General features: G+C 47.2%; 1 protein-coding gene across 1 annotated transcript in view; it reads left to right on the top strand.

Annotated features, from left to right (window-relative positions):
* LOC108923595 (transmembrane protein 132C-like) overlaps window positions 1-8,705 on the top strand; it is a 69,394-nt gene extending 60,689 nt beyond the window's left edge. Inside the window, exons 5-9 of the mRNA XM_018734443.2 lie at window positions 277-420; window positions 3,656-3,864; window positions 4,624-4,897; window positions 6,202-6,393; window positions 7,611-8,705. Coding sequence (XP_018589959.2) covers window positions 277-420; window positions 3,656-3,864; window positions 4,624-4,897; window positions 6,202-6,393; window positions 7,611-8,705 — 1,914 coding nt within the window. The remainder of the gene's footprint in view (window positions 1-276; window positions 421-3,655; window positions 3,865-4,623; window positions 4,898-6,201; window positions 6,394-7,610) is intronic.
* Window positions 8,706-24,309: the final 15,604 nt, after the last annotated feature.

The following is a 24,309-nucleotide window of genomic DNA, read 5'->3' as shown; positions in this document are numbered from 1 at the left end:
AAATCTTAAGGAGATTTAACTATAAAGTCTTGTTGCGGGTCTTCCTGAGATGTTTTCTTGAGTCCTTCCAGAGGAAACTTCTTGGGGAGACCTTGCTAAAGGAGCTTTGATAAGGAGGTTGTCCAGAGGAAACTTACCTGAGGTGTCTTCTTGAGGAGTTCTTATGGTGAAGGGGTACCTTTTCACAGCTTCCGCAGCTTTTAAAATAAAGAGTGAGTTTTATGAGTTGTGTCAGTTGTGTGATCCCCCCGGTTGATTTCTGACTCCACCCCACAGGATGCTGAGATCCTGAACACAGCTGCTCTCACGGGGAAGACGGTGGCAGTGCCTGTGAAGGTTGTGGCTGTGGGGAATGATGGTGCATTGCAGGACATCACCGAGTCCGTGGACTGCCAGTCAACCGATGAAGATGTGGTCAAGGTGAGTGATGGACATGTGTCCCATATTGAGACATGTGGTCATGGGGTTGACTGTGGTTGATCAGAACAACAGGTAAGTTGTCAGTTAAAAGCTAGAATAAACGTCCCACAGCTGTTAGTAGGATCACACTGGAATACAGGTGGTCCTCGATTTACGATGGGGCTACATTTCACGGAACCCATTGGAAGTTGAAAATATCGTAAGTTGAAAATGCATTTAATATACCAAATGCACACCTCTGTGTGGCAGACTGGGAGATGCCCAGCATCACAAGATAGTATCGCACTGCATATTGCTTGCCTGGGAGAAAATTGAAATTCGAAATATGGTTTCTACTGAATGTCTATTGCCAGCTCACTAAAGTAAAGTTGAAAAATCGTAAGTCAAACAATTGTAAATCAGGGACCACCTGTAGCCGATTTCAGCACTGAGGGCATTTAAAATTGTTTAATGTGGTGAAACAACTGAAAATGTGATATTTAAAATAGTACAAAAATATTATTTAACATTTTTGCCAGTTCAGTGAGTCTGCTTAACACCTTCTTCTTTTGTGCCAGAGACTCTCCTGATTGGTGGACAGGTTTGTGTTTCCAAGTCGCACTCCTGATTTGTAGACAGTTCGGCAGTTCCACCTCAGACTCTTTGCTGATTGGTGGATACTGTTTTTTCCATGTCAATCTGTCTGCTGATTTGTTATCTTTTGTTGCCAGATGAAGATTTCTCTTTCACTACCAGGTTTCTCTTTTGTGTAGCAAAAGATTGTGGACATGGAGTGAGGCAGTCAGGTGTCCTTTTTACATTTTATCCACACTTAGTTATATTTCACAGTCCACCCCATTCATTCCGTGTAAAATAATTAAAAGCAATATAGTTTGTCTAAGTACCGATTACTCATCCACTTTCACTGCAATAAATGAAACTGAACGTACCTGCATAGCTCATTCTGGTACCCCTGTATAGCTACGGTAAACTGAAATTTTATCTTGTTGAATGGTATGATAACTTCAGGCTATTTGAAATTTCATGTGGGAGCGAAATGTACGATTGCCAAAAAAGAGCAGTGGGATTGTTAAACCTGACCCCAGATGGGGCTGATCAGGCCGCCCTGCCCGGAATACCAATCTTCCCGTTTATACATCCAATTAACCGAGAACGATGAGTAGAAATCCCACGAAATGTTTCTCCCAGCTGACTGGTTCACCTCAGCGGTTAATGGATGATATTACGCCACAGGGAGGGTTTGAGGAACTTGCACGTTATGGAGATGTGTTGCATTTCCTATACAAACACCCTTTTGGTAACATAACACATTTGACGAGGCCCACATCCAGCTGGCCTGCTCTCCTTTTCTCCCACAAAAGTTCTTTACCACGCTTTCACGCGCAGGACCACTTGTTACCACACACTTTGCAGTTCCGTACCAGTGCGGTGCTGTTTCATCCTGCTGTGCAGCCTGCATTAGGACCACTGGAAAGGTGGGATACAGGGGGGCAGTGGAGCGAGAGAGAGCCAGTCGATACTCCTGGATCGCCGGTGGGCAGCTTGTCCTGAGCCCGCCCGGTGAGTTGGGGTGCCTCGCGTTGCTTTCCGCTGAGGTGATAAAAGCCGAGCTCATATGGGTTTTCGTCTGGTTAATTGCTTCTGTCAAAGCCCCTCTGCAGCCACTGCCACTCGTACCCGTCCTCGCACTTTACGACCCGCACTACCGCATCTGCCGCTCGTCTCTGCTGCTCCTTGCTCGGCCCGTCAACCGCCCGAAACGGCGCCTGATGGATGTGGGGGAGGGGCAGCAGACAGATGCGAGCTGCCCAGACTACATGATGAGTCGACCAGTGTCCTGGGCACGACCCCTGATCGAACCCGCTCAGGTTATTAAACTATCGATCGGGGAACAGGAGACCAAGCAATGGCCACGTCACGTGATGCCCCCTCCTGCCGGAACCCCGCTGGCTCTCCGGAATGGGATTGCAGGAGAAAAATGAACTGCCGCCTACAGGGGTTTTCCTCACACGCATCAAAGCCGTGTTCCTCTGAACCTTTCCAATCCATCTAGCTGATATAAGTTGTACGAGTGGCTGTAGCACAGCTGACAGAAAGCATTTTCCAGAGGAAATGGAAAAACGGAGAAAAACACAGAGCATCTGGAGGACAACAGGGGGACAATTTCCACGAGACAGAAAGGTGATGCAGAAATGCCCAGTGTGTGGACAGGCCCCTTGCCTGTCCTGAAGGTCCTTCTGCAGCATTGATGGCAATACCGTTTCTGCACACAATTAATATCAAAGGCCCTGAGCCCTGTATGCGTGTGTGTGTGTGTGTGTGTGTGTGTGTGTGTGTGTGTGTGTGTGTGCGTGTGTGTGAATTAGTGAGGAGCCCAAGGGTGTCTGAGAGATGTCTCCACTTTGATCAAACACATTCGTCATAACTGCACTCATTGCTGCTTGAAATGAAAGCCATTGCCCTGTTTCCAGTGTCCAGCCATGTTTTTACTGCACCATGTGCAATGTGAGTCACCTGCACGATCCTCTGGATGAGAGCTTCACTCAGGTGAGAAGAGCACCATGGCAAAGGACAAGATCAGCAAGAGGTTGTGACTCAGGGACTCCAAGGGGTCTGTGGAAGTGCTGTACGAGGATGTGTGGAGGGGCAGCTGGTGGTCATTGAGGGGAAATAAGTGATACCCCCTAGAGAAAAAAAAAGAGTGAAATTTGCACTTACAAGAGGGGAAGAACAGTCAGCCATGATGAATAGAACCTCTGAAGTTTTCTTCCAGCAGCTTCCTGACACTCAATAGATCTCAGAGGAGCACCAGCAGAGCTGAAGCAGCCAGCTAAGGTGCTCAAGCTGATTTATCCGAGATTCCTTGTTGTTTTGTCATAAAATCATCATCCACACCTGAATGACTGCTCTATACCCAGCTCAGAGTGATCAATTCACACTTCAGATTGATCCTTACACACCTTTGTGCACACCTCAGGATGATCAGTACATACTTCATACTAATATTGACAGATCAATGTTCATGTCCAACTTGTAAAACTCCAAAGTGATCAATATATACTTCTAATGGATCAATCACAGTGAGCTGTGCATTGACTGGAGAAGATCATCTCCTTCTCTGATTGGGGAAAGTGATTCATTCACATCATTCACTGTGTTGGCTGATGAAGTCATGACCTCCAGGTTGCAGATTCAAGCTCCAGGGCTCCAACCCCACCCCTCTGCCCATGTCCAGGTATCAGAGCGGTGCGACTACGTGTACGTAAACGGCAAGGAGACGAGGGGCAGGGTGAGGATGCAGGTGAACTTCACCTACAGCTACCTGAGTGCCCAGTTGCACGTGAGCGTGTGGATGCCCCAGCTGCCCCTGCAGATACAGGTGTCCGACACCGAGCTCAGCCAGATCAAGGGCTGGCGGGTGCCTGTTGCCGTGGGAAACCAAAGGTGTGTGTAGCCTCCATTTTTGGTAGACTCCACCCACACTGTCGTCGTACAGTTCTGCAACTGAGCATTGCATACACAGACATGCAGAAATGGTCTGTATTGATATCAGCTCCTGTCAACACTCGCAGCTGATTTGCATACACTGGAATATTCATTTGCACGCGCTCACTCCACATCTTCAGATTTCAAATTCACTCTCCTGTTTGATCGCAACGGTAACAACCACTGTTCTGGACCATTAATATTCATAAGTTTACTTGATGGTTCACCCCGCTGTGCCCCCCCACCCTCGTAAAAATCCATTTTTAAAAAACATAAAGCACTGTCACACTGTCCTTTTCGTGTGTTTATGCAGCAAAGCAGTTCAGCTAACTGGAAAATTGGCTAAAGACAAGACTGTGATTATAGATTTCATTTGAAAAGAGAAGCATTTAGGGACAGATGCTGCTGAGTCAATCTGTTGTTGCCCATAAATCTTAATAAAGCCAAAGGGGGCGTGGCTTATCCACTCTCCTTTGGGAATTAAGTTCTTAATGCTCTCTGCTGTCATTCCCTTCCAGTGCTGGGTCGACTCGACAAGGCAGAGGGGGCTTGACCTGATATAAGGTCACTGCGTCCCATCAGCCAATTTGGTCAGCAGCCAATCAAAAACAAGGAAAATTCCAGTCAGGTCCAGTGCTTTGGTCGAGGCTAAAAGCCCATTTGAGCTACAATGACAAGTCTGTAACCCACATGTGACCTCAGTACCTGGTGCTGCAGGTCGGCCCGTGACAGTGAGGATGAGGACGATGACGAGCAACGGGGGCGGGCCTGCTCACTCCAGTACCAGCATGCCACAGTGCGGGTGCTGACACGCTTCATGGCCGAGCCATCATCCCGTCGTGGAGCCCTGGACTTCCTGCTGGGCAGCGACTGGCAGGTGGATGTCTCAGAGCTGGTGCGAGACCTCTTGAAGGTGGCTGACCCACGTGTGGCGTGGCTGCGTGATGGACGAGTCCTGGTGGGCTTGGAGACGGGTGTGACCTCAGTCCAGGTGGGTCCTACAGAAGTTCAGAACCCAGAGTGATGCTTTGCACATCGGTACTGGAAATTGGCACTCTCCTGGCAGGTACTAAATGAAGGTTGGAAATTGGTGTGTGAAGGTGCTGCAGGTGGAGGGGTGGGGGTTGAAGGTAGGAACCCCTTAAGACATGAATTCCAAATCCTTTTCTCAGCTGATTCAGCACCATCCAAAATATTTAAACAATAAAAGCATCATGAAGAAAAAATGACGGTGTCTCGATACACTGAGGGTGAGTGTGGGGTGGGGGGGGAGGAGTCCCGCGGTGCAGCGCCGCTTCGTAGGAAGTTTATTCCTCATTTCCCGGCTACAGCAGCCTGTCATGTACCGAGTGATGCGCCTCGATTATTAAGTGCCGTCTTTCTGACAGAAAGCGGGCGGCTTCCCCGGGAGGGGCCTTGGGGGTGGACGGGGGGTGTAATTTCCCAGGAGCCTCGGTGTGTTTCCCTGTGATGACAGGAGAGAGATTGCAGGGCTCCTTGGCGGTGGGAGCCTCACAGAAAGTGTTTCACACGTCCGATAAGTGCAAAACCCGAATGGCCGAGGGCCGTTCACTGAGGGGGGTAATAACAGTGATCTGGGCCAGTTAGTGACGGTCAGACCCCCTGGGTCTTCGTGACGCACCTGGTTCCTTTAAGGCCCCATCCTCCGCCACAGCTGCCTATTGATTTTGAGAAGTAGCTCCAGACCATAGTTTAATTCCATGGTCAAGAAGGAAAAAGCAGCTGTAACAAAGTGGAGCCGTCGCTTGGGTTCGACGCCGATGCCCAGAGCATTTAATAGGCCCTTTATTTTGATTGCCTGCTGTTTATCGAAGCTTTCGGAAACAGCCTCGGTGAAGCGGCAAGAGGAACGCACCCAGGATTCGATGAATCGGTCGATGGCTGTCACTGGAAAGGACACATTTTTTCCACGTTATCTCGAGTTTATTTGAACTGCATAAAGATGTTGATTTAAATGTAAATGTGGCCTGAAGCAGTTTTTTTCAGCATAATTTTTGATTCAAAGCTCTGTGTTCACGTGTGCGCATACAGACATATATGCGCATGTTCACGTGTGTATGTCTATGGATATGAACATGTGAGCCCTCCTCGCTTCCCATATGTACCTGTTTAAGGTTTGGCACTTTCTCCATCTCTTTATTTTTCTTGTTTCATGGTCTGTTTAAATTTATTTTTTGTTTGCATATTTTTGAGATTATGCAGATGTTTATTTGTGCATCCTTCCGCTGATGATGACAGTGACAATGATCATGATGGTCGCGCTCTCTCCTGCAGGTGCTCTCCCCCCTGTCCGAATCATTCCTAGCCGAGAAGACGGTGAGGGTTCTAGAGGACAGGGTGAGCATTGTGGACATGGGGGTCCAGGTCGTTTCCGCCCTCTCGCTCTCCCTGCAGCTCAGCCCAGGGAGCAACCGGGCCATTGTCGCCACGGCAGCCACACCAGAAGTGCTCAGCACTCCCAAACAGGTACCATTTCACTACCAGTAGTTTAGCGGTTAAAGACATAAAACGCTGTCAGCTGCATTCCCAGTGTTTTACCTATAATCAAGTTACTCTGAATTGATACAGTAAAAATAACCCTACATCAAATTCATCAGCTGCAAATGAATAATACAGGTTTCAGCACTGAATGGACCTAACTTAGTTCTATGAAGTGACTGTGTTGGGTGGGGTACCACTACAGAGTGGTTAAAAAAAAAAAAGCCTCCTGAATAGGGCAGGGTAGGGTGCTGAAGTGAGACACATACACACACACACCTGGATGATGCAGGAGAAGTAAGTGATTAAAGGCACCTGGGAATTTTTGACAAGAGCAGCCAGACTGTGCTGCCACCTGCAGGAGGATGGAGGTGGAGATGGGGATGGGCATGAGGAACAGGTGTGGAAGAGGATTCAAGCCCGAAGCCACGGGTTGTAATTACCTGCAAAAGAGACGCACTGGGGAACGGGACACACTCATAATGACCCCCTGAGAGAGTGCATCGAGAGAGGGGGCACGCGAGAGAGCCAAGCGCCCCGCGACCCGCAGAGACGGCCTCAAGGACGCACACCCGTGCTGAGTCCCCATTAGTATTCACACCCTGCCACCCAATTTCCCCCATCTTCTCATCGGGCGCCTCTTCCTGATAGCATTGAAATGAGGAAGTGGCCTGAACCGGAGGCTCATTCCGGCTTCTGGGGACGCTGGCGCTGCGCCGGCGTGCGCTCCGGGAATCTCACCGCCTGCAGTTCTTATTTCCCCCAGGAAAATACAGCTATCCTTACCACTTCTGAAAAACAGACATCAGCTGTACTTTAAATAGTCCTGGAATTTCTGATACATGAAACAACTTTAGGATTTAATTGCAGATCTAATTGCAGGGGTTCCTTGGGCTGGTAGAGCAAATTCTGTAAATATTTGTCATGGCATGTTATCATTTTATATATATATATATATAGTTAATTAATATTAATGTTGCTAAGAAAAAACTGTATATATCTGCTTAATTTTTTCAGCTTGGTTCTCCACACAGTTTACAAGGTACACAGTTTGATACATGATCTATTTATGCAGATTCACATTTAATACCTCTGCACTGCAGCAAGAGGTGTGTTGAGGTGTAACTGAGGTGTTTCTCTTGGACTGAAAGTGTATGGCGGTTCAGTCAGTGTGTCCATGGTGTTGGTCGTCTTTGTCTTCTCAGGAGTCCCTCATCAGCGCATGGCTCCAGTTCAGCGACGGCTCCATGACCCCTCTAGACCTGTACGACCCGGACCACTTTGTGCTGTCGGCAGTCTCTCTGGATGAGTCCGTGGTTACTGTGAGCCAGGGCTCCTCGTGGAAGTGGCCTATGGTGGTGACCGAAGGGGACGGCCAAGGCCTTCTGGTTCGAGTGGAGATGGCTGTATGTCCGCCATGCCAGAGGTCGAGGCGCCGCAGTGTTCTGGCAACTGGCAGTGGCAGCGTCCGGGTCAAGTTGGGTTTGTCCAAGGGCGGGATGACAGGAGAAGAGCCTATGAACCGCAGGCGGCACCCTTCCATAGTGGACCACGCGGGCTCAAAAGAGCCCTACCATGGCATCTCTGTTTCTGACCAGGATTCTGGAATTGTAGGAAACGCAACCGCCACTATCGGGACGGGTGCTGCACAGAGGCCTGGCGGCCCCAAGCATCAGGGTGTTGACTTAGCTGACTTCCCCGAGCAGGCAGATCTGCCGGTCAGTGTAGAGGATGACCTGGTCCAGGGGACTCGTGGACTGACAGACCTTGAGATTGGTATGTACGCCCTGCTGGGGGTCTTCTGCTTGGCCATCCTGGTCTTCCTCATCAATTGTGTCTCCTATGCTCTGAAGTACAGCCATAAGCAGCTACCCGTGGAGGGCGGAGAGCACATGAACCATGCCCATGACTGGGTGTGGCTGGGCAATGGGGCGGAGCTACTGGAGAGCCACACTCACCTGTCCCTGCAGCGGGGTGAGGAGGGCGGACGGCTGCTCAATGATAATTCTGCTCAGAAGACCGTCCCAGGACAGGCATCGCGAGCCACTGAGATGGGCTGTGGAGGGAGGGACCTCAAAAATGAACCATTGAACTCACCCACGTCAAAACGGAAACGCGTGAAGTTCACCACGTTCAGCTCCGCCCCTGCTGATCGCAGTCTCCCATGCGTGAGCCCCCTGCTCACGGAGTCCAATGAGGAAATTAAGTGGGTGTGTCAGGACATGCAGCTGAGTGATGTCACAGAGCTCCGGAACTACATGGAAAGACTGAACGAGAACGCCCTGAAGGGGGCAGCATAGCGGGTCCTGGGTGGTCCCCTCACGGACAATCCCTTAGCCACCACTTATCCACCTTCACACCCTCGACCATGTGGACCGTTGCGGACCGTTGTGGGCCAAGGGTGGAACTGTTGCTATAGACACTTCCAAAGCGCAATGCACTGAAAGCAGACACTGTAGGGCAAACTGTAAATGTTCCGGAATATCTAACTTGGTATGGTGGTGTATTGTTTTCCTTTTACCATCAGGTGTCACGATCCAGACCTTTTTGTGATCATCAACTGTTTTTTCCTACCTTTAACTTTGTTGCTTTTCCTCCTGACAGGAGAGTGCCAAGGCGACAGGGACAACATACGCAAATCATGGTGTAAATAACGTCCACAAATGGATGATATTTTGACAGCGTTTGTAAGTTTGCCTATTTTTATACTGCACTGGCGATTCCTTTAGAGTTTCCTTTCTGATTTGAATCAGAGGAAAACGAACCCCCATTCATGGTGTATGCTGTCAGAATAAAGACCCAAAAGAAAAATTTGGATTGTTTCTTCTCTGCAGTAACAATATCATCTTTGCGTCTGCTTTGTAAATGTTACTGTCATTTTCTGCTGAAATTCGAGTTTATGTCTTGTAATTTTATCACAGAGAACTGACAACAAAACCATTACAGGGATTATGTTGTTTCTGTCTCTTCAAAGTACACTAGAGACAAATATACAAAATTAAAAATACACTGTCTCCTCATGCGGCAAGCGGTCAGCAGCCGCTGCTCAGCGGGATGCTCAGGTTACGCATTTCTGAAGATGCAAACAGTTTCCTGTTTATTTTTAATAGCATCTTTCTCTATTATTTTCTAAAAATTTCTCTGTAGCGGAAAAAACACCTCTTCTGTTCATTGGTCAAGACTAATAACAGTTGAAAGTGAGTGGTTCTGTACCCCCTGACTTTTAACTTCAGAAGTAGACCAAGTGTTTATAAGATGAGGAGCCAGCGTAAATTGCAGATATGAACTAATCAACTTACAAACTGAATTTAAACCACTACAGTTATTTCATTGTAATTAACTAACAATTGTGATAACACTGAACATTACACCAGTTGCTCAAAAAATACCTCACTCTGCATTCTTGGTATCAGTCTGAGTTGGACAGGTGTATGGGTCCTAAGGTGAAACTCGGGCCTGTAGCTCAGCTGTACTTTGAAAATGTCAAAGGATTTGAAAGCAGTGCCTCTACCAGTAGCCTCTCATTGTCATGTGGAACACTGTGTGAGTGTGTGTGTGTGTGTGTGTGTGCATTCCTGCATCCTCCCATCTGGACTGACTCTCCCACTCAGTTGTTGGCAAGAGGAGGGCAGCAGGGCTCCTGGCTACCAATCAACCAGGAAACTGAGCAGGAAATGGGCTTCCTGCAGAGATAGAAGACTCACAGACTCTTCCTGTTCCTCAGTGGGAAGTTTGGGCATCAAACGCGCCCCTTGTGGGTCCCGTCGAGACCCAGACATGGCATGCAGGCTCCTGCAGCAGCGCATTCACACCTCGCCGTGTGTTTCATCAGGGCTGCTGGAGTGGGGGGTCGTGTGGGACGTGTAGTTCCAAAAAAACAAAGGCCTTGAGAAACAGGAGCCCCTGGAAAGGACGACTGACACGAGGTATTAATTCCACCTCTTGAACAGCATCAAGTGCCTGAACTACTGTGTATGACCCCACAGGTTGGAGCATTGTGCATCTATATCCTCTGAATTATTTAGTTTTCTCAGCAGAAGAGTCTAGGTTCTGACTACGGAGGAACTCAACTCATTTCGCTTCCCGAAAGTGCACATTTACATTTAATTTTATTAATATAGCTGATGCTTTTCTTATAAGCACCTTACAGCTTTAAGCTACTTACAGTTATTTACCCATTTGTACAGTGGGGTTATTTTTTTACTGGAGCAATTTTAGGGTAAATGCCTTGCTCATGGGGGGTGCGGTGGCGCAGTGAGTTGACCCAGGTCCTGCTCTCCCGTGGGTCTGGGGTTCGAGTCCCGCTTGGGGTGCCTTGCGGTGAACTGGTGTCCCGTCCTGGGTGTGTCCCTTCCCTCTCCAGCCTTACGCCCTGTGTTGCCAGGTTAGGCTCTGGCCCCCTGTGACCCCCGTATGGGACTAGTGGTTTGAACTATGTACCTTGGGTATTACAGCAGCAGGTGAAGTCTAGAGCAGCAGCTTTTGGATCCAAAGACAGCAGCTTTAACCACTACATTACCAGCTTCAGTTAAAGTGGTAATGGCATCAAACAGCTGAGCAGTGAGGCAGTTTACCATGCCCTCCATATTGCAGCCAGACTGTTTGTGAGCTCATGATCTACTATGTTGCAGAGCACCGTTGTTTGTGGTACGGATTGTGGTCAGCCATGGTCACATTGCGGTCACAGAGCATATTAACAGAGGGTACTGCAATGACACTATAAGTACTGTAGTGACATGAAGTGTAGTTATTAGAGCTGTGCTTTTGGCTCTGAAGGTTATTGGTTCAAATCTGGCCTAGTGCTGTAGTGTCCTTGAGTACGATACCTACCTGTGAATTGCTCAAGTAGAAAGTACCCAAATGGGGCAGTTATCTGCTATAGTGCTGAGGTTGGAAATTAAGGAGAACAGGGGGATAAGAGATCTGAATGTGTCCATGAAGCTAATGCAGCACCTGAGCACTTTTACCATTCAGCTATTTCACATCAATGGAACTAAACTCAATGAACTTCTCCAGTGGCATTTTCTCCCACTTAATAAGGGAGGGATGTTTTGCTTTTAACGACATACACTGGAGCCTTCTGTGATGAACCATTTTTTTAAAATCATTGTAAGCTCTTTATGGAGGAAAGTGTCAGCTGAGTGAATAATCACATTTGCACAAGTACATTAGAATAACCAAGGAAATAAGAGATAGAAGAGAAATAGAAGAAGAAAATGGGACAGCTAGTAGCATAGTTGTGAGAGCTGCTGCCTTTGGACACAAAGGTTGCAGGTTTAAATCTCACCTTGGCTGTAGTATCCTTGAGCACGGTACTTACCCTACAATTGCTCCAGTAAAAATTGCAAGGCTGTATAAATGGGTGATTGTAGGTAGATTAATATTGTAAGTCACTTTGGAGAAAAACATCAGCTAAATAAATGAATGTAAATAAAAGTAGTATGTACAGATCAGTATGACTTTGGCATTAAGAGGTCAGTATTACCATAGCAGTGACAGGATTCATTATGGAGCCTGATGGCAGAAATGACCTCAGGTGCTTCTTGGCACAGCCCAATTGGAGCAGTCCATCTCCTGCTTTAGTCAAGTGGGAGTCTTCTCTGTTCAGCTGGTAGACAACAGCATTGTCTACTCCAGTGTGATCCTAGTAGTCATACCAAACAGGGTTCAACAGAGTCCTGACCTGAGGATTCAGATGTCTCAATACAAGCCTTTCTTGGATCTTCATGATGTATGATGTCACAGAAACCGACCAACAGCCAATTTATATATGATAGTCAACCTTACTTGAGAACTAGGACCAAGCTAGGTGTTTTCTTCATCTTTGAGACCTTTTCATGCTCAGGCTGACATTACATTTACATTTGCATTTATTCATTTAGCAGAGGTTTTTCTCCAAAGCGACATACATCTCAGAGAATACAATTTGTGCATTGCATTAGAAAGAGACATAGTTGCAGACGTGTGATTCTTAACTGAAGTTGGTGTGTTTTTTTTCCACTATATGCAGTACATGAACCAATGTTCATGAACATTAATCATGTGCTGGAGAACTCTGAATAGTAGCACACATTCAGCAACCTGAGGATAATGCCATCGGGCCCTGCAGCTTTTCACTGGTGGAGTCTCCTCAGGCGTTCTGGGTGGTGGGGTACTGAAAGGGGAGCGATGGCGATGGAGAATGATGAAGGCAAAAACTGCATGGTGTTTTGGGGAATTTTACACCATGATTTGGGTGGGGGATGCATTATGTTGTATGTACTAGGGAGACACACTGCCTCAGGGTGTGTTTTGAAGGGGGACAGACAGCTTTACTCCATGTTCTAGGGGAGATTATTAGGGCTCGGCAGATTTTCTCTGTTCATAGTCTACTCAGTGAAGCAGGAGGGAGAGCGGACTAGGCTCCTGCTGGGGTTTTGCTCTCTGATCCACTTTCTGACGTCAGAACAACACTGGGATTTAAGTGGGAAAGGGAAGAAGAAGTTCTGTCATCTCCCCTCCCCCCCCCACCGCCCCCAGTATACCTTAATAATTAATGGGGAATAAACTGGTGGAGTGAAGCCCTCAGCAGGGCTTGCATATCTGACTGTGAGGAACTGATGAATCTCCCTCCTTAGACCTTTGCAGATACACGTTGATAGCATGAACTCAAAGAACAATGTTATTTTGGTGTCACGGCGTACAGAACCACTCACTGTGCAGTTCACACCTGGGTGGAACCTGAAATAAATGCTCACTCACATACACAAACACCAGTTCACTGATCTGTACATTAGCTCATTGTTGTCGCAAAAGGCTCCTTAGCTAACAGTTTCAATGAAGAGCAACGCTGAAGGACTTGCAGACGAGCCCCACGAAATTAATCGAGCGACGACCGGCTGCCGACTCAGATGGTCAGGAGGCGCGGGTGTGAGCGGGGGCGGCTGGTCCATCTTCACAGCTTGCCTTTTGCATTCCCTGCAGGTTGTCCAGAGGTCACAGTGGGTTGCGTATCAGTCATAGGGAGAAATAAAACTCTGAGTTTTCTGTTCTCAACTCATGCGAAGAGATGAGAGAGAGCTGTTTTATTGCTATTTCGCTGAACCTTCCAGATGAACTGTGCTGATGCACCACAAGTTGTCCCATCGACATTGTCAGGGTATCAGTAAATCGAGGTAAAAAAATCGAGGTCATGATAAAATGAGATTATTTTCAAGCCCTCCATCTTCATGGAGGTTTCTGACCCACACCAACAACGTGCCGTGGAACAGCGATACTGAAACTTGGGTGAGTCACGGGGGGGTCACAGGGTTTTTCAGCACCGTCACTTTAAGCCAATAAAGTGAAGTGTCTCAGGGCACTTGCCACAGGGTATCGATTTCAGCTGGTTTATTGATTGAGGCCTTTTTTAAAGAACTGCAACAGCAACATCCATTATAAATGTTTACCATCTCATCTCATCAGATGAGACCAGTGATTAAATGAGATTGTAAGAATAGCAGGTTTTGTAGCCGTTAGACCTATTGCCTTAAAATCAATGGATCCGGCTTTAAATCCGATGATCTTACCCTGAATTGCCACAGTAAAAATTACCCTGCTGTCTAAATGGGTAAATCACTGCAACCAGCTTAGCGCCTGAAGATTACAGTTCTTCTGTAGTTACTCCATAAAAACAGGCAGCTTTGAGAAGGACGTCAAGTAAATGAATAAATAATAATTGATTCAGTCAGTGCTAACATCCACTCTGTCATTCTGGACGTGTTGTGCCCTGCCAGTAGGAGGCACCCTTTTTGACTCCTCAAAAAGTATTACAGGAGTGTACAGAGCTGGGGCAATGTAGCTGCATACTTTAAGGGGAAGTACAGTAAGATCGCTGAGTGTGAGTGTGAGTGTGTGTGTGTGTGTGTGTGTGTGTGTGTGTGTGTGTGTGTGTGTGTGTGTGTGTGTGCTTGTGTGTGTGTGTGGGTGTGGGTGTGTGTGTGGATGCACAAGTTTCTCTTGCAGTCAACTGCAGAAGCATGAGGGTTCGGCTGGGAAGCTCACGAAAAGCAGGGCGCGTCTTACTTCCCAAACCGGTTATCTGACACGAATCCTGGGAGACAGAAGTATCTTGTTAAAGTTGCATCTGTGTGAGAAAACACCCCCCAAACCAATCACATCTCTGCTTCCTACCCCTTCCATTCCAACAGCCAACCCCCCCCCCCCACCCAGTCAAAAAAAAAAAGTCTTGAGCTGTGAATCTTGGTTCTTGCTGCCCATTGATGAGGAGCTGATACTTTTCCTCGGGCTGTTTCTGCCGCGCTGTGATAGCAGCAGCTTCCTGGCACCATTCAGTCACTCTTTATTTATTTAACACCGCAGCAATAAAAAAGGGAGCGATGCAGTCACACAGCTGCCACCATAGCCCCACCCCCACCTCAGTGCCACCCCCGGCCCCCAGTAGCCATCCCCTATAGTGCTGAGGCTGGAAATTAAGGAGAGCGGGGGGGACAAGAGATCTGAATATGATCGTAATGCCAACGCTGCACCTGAGCACTTTCATTGAGCTCAATGGACTTCTCCAGCAGCATTTTCCCTCATCTGATAGGAGGGGACATTTACATACATTTACATTTATTCATTTAGCAGACACTTTTCTCCAAAGCGACGTACATCTCATAGAAAAGGGACGTTTCACTTTTAACGACATACTCTGTCGCCTCCTCTTATATGAACCATTTTTTTTAATATAGTAACATTTTCCAGCTGTTTTATTTCTACTACGTTTTCTGCCCTATTCTATTATCCACAATTTCTGTCACACAGTGACATTGACCTCTGTTTATACTCCCAGCTGATAGAAGGTAGTAAAGAGCAGAACAGAAAATGTAGGAGTTCAGAATGGCCTTCATTCAACACACTTCCACTGTATTTATAGCTCTTGTTCCTGAGTCGGGGGGGTGTGGTGGCGCGGTGACACAGTGGGTTGGACCAGGTCCGGCTCTCCTGTGGGTCTGGGGTTTGAGTCCCGCTTGGGGTGCCTTGTGATGGACTGGCATCCCGTCCTGGGTGTGTCCCCTCCGGCCTTTCGCCATGTGTTGCTGGGTTAGGCTCCGGCTCCCCGTGACCCTGTATGGGACAAGCAGTTTCAGATGGTGTATGTGTTCCTGACCGGTGGTGATCAGTAACCAGATGAGGAACACTGTACTTTTATAAGACAATTTGGGCAAAAATCAGAAATTGTAGTTTGTGGAGATTACTTTTTTCAATCATTTAAAATTTGTTTTAATTTTAATGCAACTCTTAATTAACAAAAAGTGTTCCAAAAAAAGTTGTGCAATTGTTATTATCATAGGTACATTTGACATTTTTTACACAAACTAATCTGCAAATAAATGTGGGATTTCCATTATTAACATTTTATTATTGATTTGCAAGCAAAATGAGTTACAGATTTCCAGTCCCGCATATGTGTTATCAACTTGAGAGGCCATCGTATGCAAACGTAAAATCTGTACTAGTTTCTCAGCAGTCTGTGTTAGTTTAGTTTATGATGACATTAAGCATGATCAACTCTGATTAACTGTAGTCATGAGCCATCAAAATAACCATAGTTAATGGAACGAGAATACTTACTATTACAATTACAATTCTAGCGATTCTAATTCTAATTCACATTTCCTTGGCAATTGCACCTGAATGTGCCAGTATGCTATATGTAATGTGAACTTTGACTTTATTTTGCATTCACAGACTGCATGGAGGTAAGTAAGAAAGGCAATTTTTTTTTTACACTGCTCTGACTTTGAGTGAAGAACTCCTATTGAAACTTTTGTTCCGCTGCTGCACTGAATCTTAGGAAGGTGGAGTGTGAAACCACCATGACCCAGAACATTTTCCACAGCTTGGCCCCTTTTTCTTTCAAAAAATTTTAAATCAAGAAGCCATTTTTGCCCCACATGATTGAAAACACTCCGCTTGATTTAGGCGCTTAAAAAAACATTGTCCAGCAAACACACTGTCCATCTTTTTTATTCATATTTTTATTTCACTTTTCCTTTGATGTTTTACAACCTTCAAGGCCAACACTAAATACTATTAAGAATGCGTGTTCGCGCGCACACACACACACACACACATACACACATACACACGCACAGTCCTTGTCCAGTGGAGTTTTCAGCAAAATTGTTATCAGTAATAAAATCTTCCTGAACAGAAGCTCATTTGGATGAAAGGAACTTGACTCAACTTGACTGTTGAGGTTTAAACAAACAGTTTTTTGTTCTTTTCTACACAACAAACCAATTAAATGCTGGAGTCTCTAACATGAAATAACATCGAGACCCACTGTTGAGCCTTCCTCCCCTCGCTTAGGGAAGCTGGGCCCACGATGGAAAAAACAAGAGCCTTTAATTTACAAACACAGAGCTAACTAATTTGTTGACCCCCGTCAAGAAAGGCAGCCTCTTTAATTAGTGCACTTTACCATTTGGCATAAACGGCGCCACGCGAGGCAGGCCGACATTTACTGTTGTTGTTTTCCGCCAAAGACAGATTAGGTTATTTAAATAATGTGAATCATCAGAGGCGGCCGCCGAAAATCAGCTCGTCCTTGAGCCGTTGTCTGTGTTTGCCATCCACTCAAATCTAATTTATTGCTTTAAATGGACAGCCTTTGCAAGGCTGCTCCCATAGTGCCGAGCTTCTCCTTCATGCGTGAGTGCAGCGTTCGCTGGGCGAGCTGGGGTTTCAGACGCAAGGAATTCATCAAAAAATCACCGACACTCAAATGCGTCTGCAGCACCATTACTGTTTGTTATTTAAACTACTTACGGTGATTTATGCATTCACACAACAGCATAATTTTTACTCTGTCAATTCAGGGTAAGTACCTTGCTCAGGGGTACTAAAACAATGGGTTTCCTCCGGGTGCTCCGGTTTCCTCCCACAGTCCAAAGACATGTTGTTCAGGTTCCCCATAGTGTGTGAGTGACACAGAGAGAGTGTGTTTCACTGATGTATGGATGACTGACCCACTGTAAGTAGTGTATCTAGCAGTGTAAGTCATCTTGGTGAATAAGGTGTGTGGGCTGGTAACACTACACGGTGTTTGTTGTAACTCGTTTTGGAGAAAAGTGCCTGCTAAGTGAATAAATGTAAATGTAAATGTAAATAAAGCAGGAGGTGGGATTTGAGTACAGGACCTTAAGCAGGCTCTAACAACTACACCACCTGCTGCCCCAAAAACTATGGCTAGGGTTTGAGTTAGGCAATGGTTTGCATTTACATTACATTTACATTTATTCACTCAGCAGACGCTTTTGTCCAAAGCGACTTACAGCGGATACTATGTAGTATTACTAGCCCACACATCTTATTCACCAAGGTGACTACATTGCTAGATACACTACTTATAAGGGGTTACTCAAGGGGTTTGGGTTAGCTAAGGCTTTCCCTGAAATCTGTGTGTACAGGTAGAGTTAAACAGAGGCAAAGGCTCAAAGTTAGTATCAGGGAAATCATTAAAGTCAGGCCTCAGGACAATGTCTTAGACACACAAAAAACAAAAGCATCCAGACTTGCAGAGATACATGTTAATATTTAATAAATGTCCACTTCCGTACAAGAAAGTTAAAAGTAAGAAGCCAATGGAGATCGGACTTTCTCCACATTCGCAATCCAAAGAAAGATGCAGAAGGAGGCAGCGGTCAACCATTTTTGTACCCTCCCTTGCTATGAAAACCATGCAAGTGGTCAGCTTTCAGTCAACAGCTCTGACCCAACATAATACCCCTTAATGTAAAGCAGTTCTGGGCAGACCTTGGCACCCGTCACCCAGTCTTGGAGCACTGTGGGAAATTCCTATGGTGCAGCAGGTGGCGTAGTGTCTAGGGCTGTTGCCTGGGAAGCTTAAGGTCCCAGGTTTGAATCGTACTCTTGCTGTTGTACCTGGTTAGAGCCTAACCCAGGTACTTATCAGTGGAATCAAATATTTACCCTGAAGTAATACAGTAAGGATACCCTGCTGTATAAATGGGGACATCCTAGTGGAAGATGGAACACTGGAAGTTGTCTGAGATAAAGGAGTCAGAGAAATAAAGGTTAAATAATGACACTGACGAGGAATGCGTACCCATGTATTGCACTGTCGACCATTTCCTGTGATCCATCTGAGCACCAGCAAAATTAAATGTATTTGTGATGTGCACTGAAAGGGCTGTAGCTCTGTCCTCAGGATTTCATTACTTCTGTCCATTTTCAAGAGCTGCTTGTCCTGTTCAGGTCTGCGGTGGTCAAAAGCCTATCCCAGAAGCACTGGGTGTGCAGCAGGGTGTGCTCTGAGCAGGATGTCAGTCACACATATAATATTTATGCTGTGGTAATGTGAGATAAATGCAAAAACAGTTACGTTTTTGGAATGTGGGCAGAAACCAGAGCACATGGAGGGAACTCATGGAAACACAGGGACATGCAGTTCCCCACAAACTAAACCATATTGTTCTTGCATTCAAAACCACAATGCAGGAGCTGCGAGGAACGTGTAAAACCCACTGCACCACCTTGCCGTCCTTGAATTCGTTTACTACGTTTTTAGCTTGAGCTATGTTGTGTAAATTGAGTGAGGGTGTATAAGAGTGGAATGTGGAATTCGAAATGAGTGGTTGTTTCCATTTTTGAGAGCTCAACACCACAGAGGTCATTGCCATCGCTGTGGTAATTGTACATTCCAAAATGAATCCTATGGGGGCGCTATCTTTTGTCCCGACTCGCGAATCCAAGCATCCCAGCAGCGTTACACAAATAGACACAAAGATGCGCTGCATGGCTACGACACGCCGCATTGAGCCGGGTGCCACAGAGCAGGCGGTGACAGCCACTTGTAAAGAATAAGCGGGGAGAGTGCGACACTCCCGCTGGAGCTGTTATCGTCGGAGCGCACCATCGCCTCCTGGCTCCAATTTATAGCTCCTGCCTTTTCAGCTCTCTCATTGGCCAACGTACCGTAGAGCCCGCCCTACAAACTGAAACCCATTGGTCCTCAATCTGGACAACAGAAAATTCTGGGCTCTTTCCTGGATTTTCGAGGCTCTGACCTTCTCTGATCCATGGCTCTTTGTCCACAGGGGGCCACTCGAACCATCGACTGCTAATACAACAGGACTGCAGAGCAATTCCACTGGATTAAGGGTAAGTGCAGAAAGGTCCCTCAGCGGAGAATGATTTTCTACACAACCCGGGCACCGTAAAAGAGCCCCCGCTTGCGTGGCTAAAACACATAGATGACCCCCCCCACCCCCAGGGGTCGACACACAAGGACAAGTTCAAGTGCTGGGCAGCGGCGCATTAATGGAGCACACAGCAGGAGTTTTTCGGGGGGATTTGGACACAGGACAGATGTCTAATACTGACCACCTGGCCTCCGCACTCCCTGTAGCCTGTGACACATTGCCCTGCTGGTGCCCTGGTGTTGGGGGAAGATCCCAGATGCTAATGTTTGACCAGAGTACCTACCAGCTCTAGGGTACAATAAGCTGATCTTCCAGAACTTGAACCTACACTGTTCTGTTTGCATATCCTATCCTTTAGGGACAGCGCCGCCTACTGTACACATCATGACTCACAGCTCGGGGGCAGCAGGTGGTGTCATGGTTAGAGGTGCTGCTTCCACTCAAAGGACCCAGGTTTGAATTTCATCTCATGCTGTGTAACACCTGATCAATGTACTTACTTTTAAAAATGGGTAAATGAGTGTAAGTAGCTTAACTTTGTAAGTTACGTAAGTTACTGGAGATCGGGTTTGAAACTTGTCGCTGAGCTGCTTGTGGAGCCGAGGGGGATCTTTGGTCCCCCACACACCACACTTACACTTGGTCCTGAAAAAGTGCACAGAGACGCAGAGATATCAGTGTTGGTGTGTATCCACAGAGAGCATGTGCATCTAACCGTGGATAAATAGTCTAACTGCAGATCATACTTTATGTTATACGTGTGTATGTGACTGGAGAGTGTGGTTTGTGTATCTAAATGTGGGGTGAGTATCTTACTATAGTGTGTGTGACTGTCTTACATTGTGCATGTACACTAGACTGTGCATCTACCAGCAGTGTGTAACTGTCTGAAATGTGTGTGTCAATCAGCAGACTGAGTGTATGTGTGTGTGTGTTGAGTGTACTGAAGTGCGGAGGTCTCTGGTGTGCAGTGACATGCGCTTGAGATGCTGGGTGGAAGTGTGAAGCTCCTTCTTCCTGCTGTGAGAAAAACACAATAAAAGGAGACTGTGCCGGAAGCCCTGGGGCAGACTGTGTGTGTCGTTAGCGCCCCCTCCTGGCTACATCTTTCATCGACTCCCACACACGTTCACTGGGGTAAGAATAAAAACTGTACCCTGGTGATACCCCGGCGCATCAATATGGCATGGGTGTTCAGCAGGAGTCGCTGGCAATGATGTTCCTGAGAAAGTGCACCTGTGTGGTTTATGTTTGACGTGTGTCAGCATCACCTGTCTCACAGGTGTGGTGTCTCAGGGACACTGGGGTTACACAGGTTGATCACGGTACAGTGGGGACGACCTTACATGCGCTCTTCTCCCAGTAACGCCCCCCAGCAGCCAAGAACAATACCCCCTCCTCAAAACAAAAAATCATTTGTTTTTGAAATTATAATTAATTCATCACAGATAAAAAAGCAGTTATATTCATCAAGTAACAGCATGAGTGATTTTGCTTGCTCATTAAAAATGGATTGAAAGCAGCGCTAATAAATCACTGTGCTCCCCAGCTCCATTTACACTTCACAGAAATCGACAAACAAGTGGTAAGTGTCCCCCGGAGCCCGTGGGAGCACTTCCTTGGGGCCCCCTCTCACTTCACCCCTAATCCAATTTCATGTTCAATAACAGAAATATATTGTGGCGGAGATTAATGTGCAGAGATGATTAGCATCGTTTTGGGAGACAAAGCCCAGCAGGACTCCTTGTAGCCAATTTGGATCAGAGAGCGCTAATTACGCTACGCTAATTAAGAGGCCATGTCTTAGAAACGTCCTCGTCACGAGGAACCCGGTGAGTGCGTGAGCAGAGAGAGTGCGGTCCGTCTGGTCCATCCATCTGCTGCTCACCTGGACACACCTGGAATTATCTGGGCAGATGTGGACAATCTGCATGTTTCAGCACACCTGGACACATCTGGTCACAGCTGAATACATCTTGACAATCCTGAAATAATTCCTTGGCACACCTTGATACACCCTCATATGCATGGTCATGTCTGATCTGTCCTGCACAGGTCTGGACACACCTGAATATACCTGGATGTCCAAACAAGCACCTTCAGTCATTTCTAAAGCCTTTTCAAAGGTCATTCAAAGGTAAGTCAGTCAAGCTGGAGTCACGAAATGAGCTGAGGCCATAAATGAGGTCACATGTGGACAAAGGTGCGGCTTCATATTGTTCGTGGTTCTGGTCACTTTCATGTGCAGAGGGGGCCGGGTGTGGAACTTCTCCCATCCATGGCCTGGTATGTACATGTCCAAGTATGTCCTGGTATGTCCAGGTATGTTAAGGTATAGATATGTACCACGGACTCAGCAACACATGGTGCATTGTTCCAAACACAGGGTGAACAGGACCTCCATCCAGGTCCTGCCTCGGGGCTCCCTGTACCCATGCTGTTCTCCACCTCCATCCCACCAGTCAGTCAGTTGCCGTGTCTTCAGGTGGACTCTGGGGGGTGCTGTTGGAGCAACTGCGTAAAGAGCTCAAAGCCAGCGGGGTCCCAACGATCTCAGCGGACAAGGCTGTACGAGGAGCCGCATCACGACTCTGTATGGACTCTTTCTGTCCTCTGCATCTCACCACATACAAAACACAGCGTGTGTATGTGTGTGTGTGATTTGTGCACGCACGCATGTCTGAGTGTGAGATGCATACCAGCATGCTCGTCAGTCCCTTTCCTCCTCCTTCTTCAAACACAGCTCCGCTTGGCAGGGTGTGTATGGACCTGCTTTCCTGCTGCTCCTCCAGCACTGCTCTCTCCTGCCCCCTGCTGGTGTCTCTGTTAAAGCGCTCCACCGAGTCTCCTTCTGTCGGCCTCCTCTGCTCTGATCAGTCCTCGCTCATTGTCGCTCATCTTGACGCATCCTCTCGGACTTGTCTGTTTCCCGCTGCGTGTTCTAGCGCAGCGGCAGGCCGGGTCGGTCACTCCACGGGTTCTTCTACGCTGCCCTTTGATGAGCGTCTTCCTACGGCTGGTCGCTCCACAGTGACTGCGCCGAACAAACGGGACGGCGTGCCGCTCCGAAACGCTTCCCACGTCCAACTGGCAGCGGCTCACAGGTCCCTGGAGCGGCACGGGAAACGGGTTCGACAAAACACCTCTTTCAATTAGTGCTGCCTAAACTTCCAGAACTTCCAGCAAGTGCTCCTCACTGCAATCACTAGATACGGTCTATATTTGGAAATTCACCCAACACATCCACATTTGCCTAAGATGAGTAAAACAAAGTAACACCAATAAAGCAATGAATAAACATACTGCTGTCGCCATCTCCTCAACAGAGAGTGCAATGTAATAGTAGTGTGGCAGTGTATATAATACAGTGCTTTAGCATGTTGTTACACCCACTACTGCCATTACATGTATTGTTTGTGTGATTCTGCTCACCTGAGCCATTATAGGAATGATGCAGATGATCAGACTTGGAGTGACTCCGCCCATAGAACTGATTATATCCATGATGTTGCCAGTCATCAATGGTCTAACTGCACCCATAGTGGCTGTTAGATGTATGATTGTCCTAGTAAGGGTTGCTATGACTCCGCCCATAGTGGCAGTCACATGTATTGCTGACTCCGCCCACAGTGCCTGTTATTGTATAAGTATGCTGCTGTCATCCAAGTTTGGTGTGACTCCACCCACAGTCACTTTTACATGTGTGGTTTTTGCACTCGTGGGGGGCGCGTTGGCGCAGTGGGTTTGACCAGATCCCGCTTGGGGTGCCTTGCGACGGACTGGCGTCCTGTCCTGGGTGTGTCCCCTCCCCCTCCAGCCTCATGCCCTATGTTACCGGGTTAGGGTCCGGCTTCCCGCGACCCCGTATGGGACAAGCGGTTTCAGATGATGTGTGATGTGTGTGTGTTTTCACTCAGTATTGGTATTACTCCACCCCCGGTGGATGTTACATGTGTTGCTATGACTCCACCCACAGTGGCTATTATATGAATGATACTGTTAGTCAAGGCTGGCGTGACTCTGCCCTCCGCTACTATTGTCCATGGGATGCTACCAAGCAGGGTTACCGCCCATCTTAAGTGGTGGATGTGACCGGGTAAGTTTCCTTTTAATTATTATGTATGGTTTTAAGCCTTGGAGTATGTTTTTTTAGTGATTTAAAGGTTCTGCCATGCGGTCTTTATATTAGTTGGTCTTACTGATTTTATTATTTTCTTTTAAATTTTATTATTGGCATGGCAGTTTTAGGATTAATTTATTTATTGAATAAAGATTTTAATTACCGGAAATGATGAATGGAGAAATTTATTCCTGTCGAGTTAGACAGTGTGTGGAGCCAAACACCTCTGGGTGGGCTGGTGATCCATTCTGATCCGTAAGAGAAAAAAAAAGTGTGACCTGGCCCCTAGGAGCTGTAGTGAGGTCACAACGGAGCACACAGAGAGATGGAAGGAGGGTCTTGAGAGGAGTGGGATTGCTCTCTCGCACCGTGGTCCAACCGGATTTTGACTCTGCTCCACCTACCCCATCATGTCGACTGAAGAAACGGCAGCGGTGCCCTGATTGCTAGAGTATGGCGGACGACCCTGCTATCCGTAGCCACACAGGGTGGTCCACCTGTCCCATGAAACAAAGGTCCAACCATCAGAGGCCTGTCTCCGACCTCTCCTATGGCTCCTGGGGAAGATGCACATGGTGCCCATCCCCCACTTCT

This window comes from Scleropages formosus, chromosome 6 (genome assembly GCF_900964775.1).
Source record: "Scleropages formosus chromosome 6, fSclFor1.1, whole genome shotgun sequence".
Taxonomy (NCBI): domain Eukaryota; kingdom Metazoa; phylum Chordata; class Actinopteri; order Osteoglossiformes; family Osteoglossidae; genus Scleropages; species Scleropages formosus.
Note: the sequence above shows the minus strand (reverse complement) of the source record. Positions and strands in the feature narration are given on the sequence as shown.